General features: G+C 36.0%; 1 protein-coding gene across 1 annotated transcript in view; it reads right to left on the bottom strand.

The window, feature by feature from the left end:
* Positions 1–6,455, bottom strand: part of PEPD (peptidase D) — a 115,975-nt gene that overhangs the window by 75,288 nt on the left and 34,232 nt on the right. Inside the window, 1 exon segment of the mRNA XM_006095976.3 lies at positions 725–769. Coding sequence (XP_006096038.1) covers positions 725–769 — 45 coding nt within the window.

The raw sequence follows: 6,455 nt of genomic DNA, 5'->3' as shown, positions 1-6,455 counted from the left end.
TATGGCCTTAGGATCAGACGTGAGGAGTCTACACACCTCCCAGGCAGGTGATGAGGTGGCAAAGGCCCTGCCTTACTTCTCTACTACAGTCAGAGTAAGTGCAGACATATAGCAAATAAAAACATTTTGGTGCTATCAAAGAGCAACTTGATGGTTAGGAAGAAAACTAATGGCACAGGGTTAGGGGTAGGGTTAGGGTTGGAGGGCCACTTCCAGAGTCCACAAAGGCAATGCCCAACCTGAGGAAGCTTGTCCTGCTTTGACCTACCAGAAACCAGTTATGCTGCAGGTAGAGGCTGCCAACATCACCAAGGGAAGAAAGTAGGTATAATAGGATGCCAACTACTCAAGATAGATGCATGACATGAGGAAAACATGTTTACCTTTCTGATCATATGTAAGATATTTATTTTTAGTCTTTTCACTATCTACTTTAACTGAGCTACAAACGGTTGGCTTATTTTTAGTAGGAGGTTCAAAAGACTGAAAATAAAGGAAAAGATAAGTGAAATTTAATTGACATTCAAATGACTCATGCTCTTTCAAAAAAACAACCAACTGACAAACAAACAAAAAACCAAAGAAGACAGAAGACTCTGAGAGAAGATCTGGGAACTGGCTTGTCTGCTGGGCTCTCTGACTTGGAGTAGCAGGAACAGCAGGGTCTCTCACCTTCCTGAGCTGAGCACAATGAACAGTCAAGGTAGCCACAGGTTGTACTTACCATTCCACAATCTCCGGATGAAGAATGGTGTTGTTGACATTGAACCTACAGAGGAAAAGCAAATCAAAGTTCATTAGTGCAATGGTCTATCATCTCCCAGCAAGAAATACCTCATTCAATACATGACCAAAAGGGGGCCCCAAACTTTAATTTAATGACTCGCTGGCCCATATAAGGCTGCTGTTTATTCCTGCAGCAGACATGTAGTGCAATCAGTTGGGAAACAAGCTGCCATCTTCCATCCTTGCTAGGCAGACAGTTTAGCTTCTTCTACCAAGTATAGCAACACATGCATAATGGGTGTCTCAGAAGAAACAGAGAAAGGAGCAGAAGAATATTTGAAAAATATAATGACCCCAAACTTTGCCAATTTAATGAAAAACATTAATCTACACATGCATAAAGCTAAATGAACTCCAAATAGGATAAATTCAAAGAGCTCCACACCTAGACACAACATAATCAAACTGACAAAAGACAAAGAGAGAATCTTAAAAGTAGCAAGAGAAAAGCAATTCATCACCTACAGGGAATCTTCAATAAATTGGTGGCTGCTGCCCAGCCAGCATGGCTCAGTGGTTGAGTGTCGACCTATGAACCAGAAGGTCATGGTTCAATTCCTGGTCAGGGCAGATGCTCAGGTTGCGGGCTCAATCCCCAGTAGGGGGCATGCAGGAGGCAGCCAATCAATGATTATCTCTCATCATTAATGTTTCTATCTCTCTTTCCCTCTCTCTTCCTCTCTGAAATCAATAAAAATATATTTTTTTAAAAGAAGATTGGTGGCTGCTTTCTTATCAGAAACTACAGAGGTCAGAAGGCAGTGGGATGACATATGCAAAGTGCTGAAAGAAAAAACTGTCAACCAAGATTCTATGTTCAGCAAAGCTGTGCTTCAAAAATGAAGCAGAAATTAAAACAGTCTCAGATGAACAAAACCAAGAGAATTCATTGCTAGGAGACCTACCCTACAAGAAATACTAAAGGAAACCTTTCAAAATGTAATGAAAGGATAATAGAGAGTAATATAAATCAACATGAAGTAAAAAAGAGCACTGGTAAAGGTAGTTACATGAACAAGTATAAAGACAGTATAAATGAATTTTTTTCTTTTTATACCTTTTCTTCTCCTATCTAACTTAAAAGACAACTACATAAAGCAATAATTGTAAATCTGTGTTGATAAGCACAAAATATAGAGATGTAATCTGTATACAATAACAGCACAAACGAAGGGGGAAATGGAACTATATAGGAGCAAAGTTTTTGTATACTATTGAAATTAAGTTGACATTAATGCAAACTAGATTGTTACTTGTAAGTTTAAGAAGTCATTTGTAATCTCCTGGGTAACAACTGAGAAAATAACTAAAACATACAGAAAAGGAGATGAGAAAGAAATCAAAACCATATACTACCAAAAAATCAAATAAATACAAAAGAAAGTAGCAGCGAAGAAGCTGAGGAACAAAACAACATATGACATACAGAAAAATAACAAAGTAGCAGAAGAAAGCCCTTCCTTATCAGTAATTACTTTAGATGTAAATGGATTAGATTATCCCATTAAAAGGCAGGGATTGGCAGAATGGATAAAAATAAATATGAACCAACTACATGCTCTAAAGAGACACATTTTATTATCCCTCTCCCCCCAATATATGGCTTCTTACTGCATCTTTAAAATATCACAGATAAGTCTGAGGAATCATCACCTTGCTATTTCTATAGCTAGACAACTTAGATCTCTATATTCATCAGCCTGCTGAACTGTTCCTTTTTCAGAAACATAGATACCATCCCAAAATTTTCTGATATCCTTTTCTAATTGTTCTGGCTTGCTGAATCAAAGCAGCTGAATTTGATACAAGTTCAATGTCATTTCCTTCAAGAATTAACTCATCTTCTGGGCTTAACATACTGAACAAGAAACACCTAACCTCATCCAAACCCTGTAGATGTATTTTTTGCCCAAGAAATTTCTGATTTCAACAAAAGAACCAATCTCCGGAATAATCATGTTAATGGGGAAGTAGATGCACACAGACCTCATCTTGTAACAGAAACCCAGTATAACACCACTGGTAATGTTCTGTACATGACTGCAGATAGTGCACGGTAGCCATTCTACTTCACCATTTGTCAACCCAGAGCCTCATCTTTTTCATTCCAGGGAGACTGAGTTCTACACTGATGTGATTGAAGTCCCTCTGAAGGGTGCCTCAGGACCCTTTACAATAACTGTGTGTCCCTTCAGAGTGATGTCCACGTTTTCTGAAATGTCGACAGTCTGATTGCTGAGAATGATCTTCATCCTCACAGTAGATGCGGTAAAGAGCTAAAGAGGCTATAGATTCAAAGACAAATCAGTGAAAGGATGGGAAAAGATATACATATGGTCCCCAAATTTCAATGGTTTGACATGATTTTTCGACTTTACGACAGTGTGAAAGCAATAAGCATTCAGTAGAAACTGTATTTCAAATTCTGAATGTTGATCTTTCCCCAGGCTACTGACATGCAGTACAATACTCTCTCATGATGCTGGGCATTGGTAGTGAGTCACAGCTCCTAGTCAGCCACATGATCACAAGGGTAAACAATTGATACTCGACAGTGTACTGTGTTGCCATTGTTTTTTGGAAATTGTATTTTGTGGTTTTGCCCCCCATCATGTCTACAAAACCCACATCTGTGTCTACTGCTTCCTGGTAAGAAGAAAAGGAGAAAAGCAATTACTTTTTGAGATAAAACTCAAGACAACTGCCCAATTTTAGGCTAATGTAAGTGGTCTGAGCACATTTAAGATAGGCTAAGCTACCAGTATGTTGTTCAGTAGGTTAGTGTATTAGATGTATTTTCAACTTATACTGATTTACCAGGATTTAACCCCATTGTAAGTCAAGTTGCGTCTGTATCATGCAAACAGAAACCAAAAAAGACATCAGACAAAATAAGCCTTTTACTACACACAATAAAAGAACATTTTATATTGATAAAATGGAAAATTCATGAAGTAGATATAATAATTATAAACATATATGCACCTAACAACATCTCTCCAAGATAGATGAATCAAAACTTGACAGAAATGAATGAAAAATGGATAATTTATAATAGTTGGAGACTTTAATACTTTGTGGTAATGAATAAAACAACTAGATAGAAGATCAACAAGGAAACAGAAGACTTGAACAACATTATAAACCAATTAGTCCTAACAGACTATCCAAGAGCATAATCCATTTTCTCAAGTGCTCATGGAACATTCTCCAGAACAGACCATATGTTAGGCCATAAAATAACTCCCAACAAAATTAAAAGGATTGAAATCATACTAAGTATGTCCTCTGACCACACTGGAATGAAATTAGAAATCAATAACAGAAGGAAAATTTACAGGTATGTGAGAATCAAATTATACACTCCTAAATGTGGACCAATAAATAGGTCAATGAAGAAATCACAAAGGGAACTAAAAATACTATGAAACAAATGGAAACAAAAATACAACATACCAAAATGTGTAATTAGTAGCTAACACAGTGGTTAGAAAGAAATTTATAGCTGTAAATGCCTACATTAAAAAGGAAGTTATCTCAAATCAATGACCTAGCCTTCTATCTTAAGAAACTAAAAAAGAACAAACTAGACCCAAAGCAAGACAAAAAAACAAAATAATAAAGATTAGAGCAAAAGTAAAGTAGAGAATAGAAAAACCAACAGAGAAAATAAAAAGTTGGTTCTTTGAAAAAGATCAACAAAACTGACAAAGAAACAAAGAGAAGGCTCAAATTATGGAAATAAGTAATAAAAGAGGGTATACTACGACTAACTTAACTGACAGAAGAAATAAAAAAAAATCTAAATAAACCTATAATAGGTAAAGAGAATGAATTAGTAATTAAAAAGTCTCACAGCCCAGCCAGCGTGGCTCAGTGTTTGAGTGTCGACCTATGAAACAGGAGATCATGGTTCAATTCCTGGTCAGGGCACATGCCCGGGTTGTGGGCTCAATCCCCACTGCGGGGTGTGTGTGTGTGTGTGTGTGTGTGTGTGTGTGTGTGTGCAGGAGGCAGCTAATCAATGATTCTCATCATTGGTATTTGTATCTCTCTCCCTCTCCCTTCCTCTCTGAAATCAATAAAATATATATATTTAAAAAACAAACAATAAAAACTCAATGAACTGGGAAGAGAAGGGAACTTCTGCAATCTGATTAAAGTGTACCTACAAAAAACTCATAGCTAACATCATACTTGATGGTCAAACACTTAAAGCTCTCCCCTAAAATGAGGAATAGGGCAAGATGTCCTCTCTCTCCATTTCTATTAAATATTTTACTAGGTATTCTAGCCAGGGCAATCAGGCAAGAAAATGAAAATAAAGGGTATTAAGACTGGACAGAAAGAAGTTAAACTATTTTTGTAGATGATATGATCTTAGAAAATCTAAGCAATACACACACACACACACACACATACACACACACATACACACACGCACACACACACACCATAAAAACCACCTATTAAAGCTAGTAAACAAGTTCAGCAAGTTTACAAGATAGATGATCAACATTAAAAATCAGTTATATTTCTATACAATAGCAATAAATAATCTGGAAATGAAATTAAGAAAACAATTCCATTTACAATAGCATAAAAATTTGTTACTTAGGAATAAATTTAACAAAAGAAGTTCAAGACTCATACACTAAATTGTGAACCATACAAAAAATTAAAGAAGGTCTAAATAAGTGGAAAAGCATCCCATATTCATGGATTGGAGGAATTAATTTTTTTAATGATGACAATACCCTCCAAATTGATCTACAGATTTAATGCAATTCCTACCAAAAGCTCAGCTCACTTCTTTTACAAAAATTGAAAAACTGATCCTAAAATTTATGTGGAAACTCAAGGGGCCAAAAATAGCCAAAATAATCTTGAAAAAGAGAAATAAAGTTGGAGAATTTGCACTTTCTGACTTAAAAACTTACTGTAAAGCTTAACTGTAAAGCTTTTTTAACTATAAAGACAGGGTGGTACTGGCACCATACATAGTTATTACAATATTATTGACTATATTCCCTATGCATTTTTAAGTGTACAGTTCAATGGCATTAAGTACATTCACGCTGTTGTACAACAAACACCAGTGCAACCATCACCACTATCCTTCTCCAGAACCTTTCCCACATCTCATACTGAAACTCTGAACCCATTAAACACCAACACCCCATTCCTCGTTCCCCCAGCTGCTGGTAACCACTGTTCTATTGTATGTCTCTATGAACTTGACTATTTCATGTGAGTGGAATTATATAACATTTGATCTTGGTCAATTGATTTTTGACAAGGTTACCTAGAAAATGCAATAGGGGAAAAGATCATCTTTTTAACAAATGTTGCTGAAACAACTGGATATCCACACAAAAAGGAATGAAACTGGATCACTACCTCATATTATATACAAAAAGTAAATCCAACTAGACCAAAGTCCTGAATGTAAGAGCTAAAACTATAAAACTCTTAAGAAAAAAACATGGGTATAAATCTTTATAGCCTTGTATTAGGCAACAGTTTCTTAGACAATGACACCTAAAGTACAATCAGCTGAAGAAAAAGAGATAAACTGAACTTCATAAAACCCTTGTGTGCCACAGAACCATGTCAAGAAAGTGAAAAAATAATTGCATAGAATGAAAGAAATTTTTCACAAACTGTGC

This window comes from Myotis lucifugus, unplaced genomic scaffold (assembly GCF_000147115.1).
Source record: "Myotis lucifugus unplaced genomic scaffold, Myoluc2.0 scaffold_164, whole genome shotgun sequence".
Classification (NCBI taxonomy): Eukaryota; Metazoa; Chordata; class Mammalia; order Chiroptera; family Vespertilionidae; genus Myotis; species Myotis lucifugus.
This window is presented reverse-complemented; position numbering and strand designations above follow the sequence as displayed.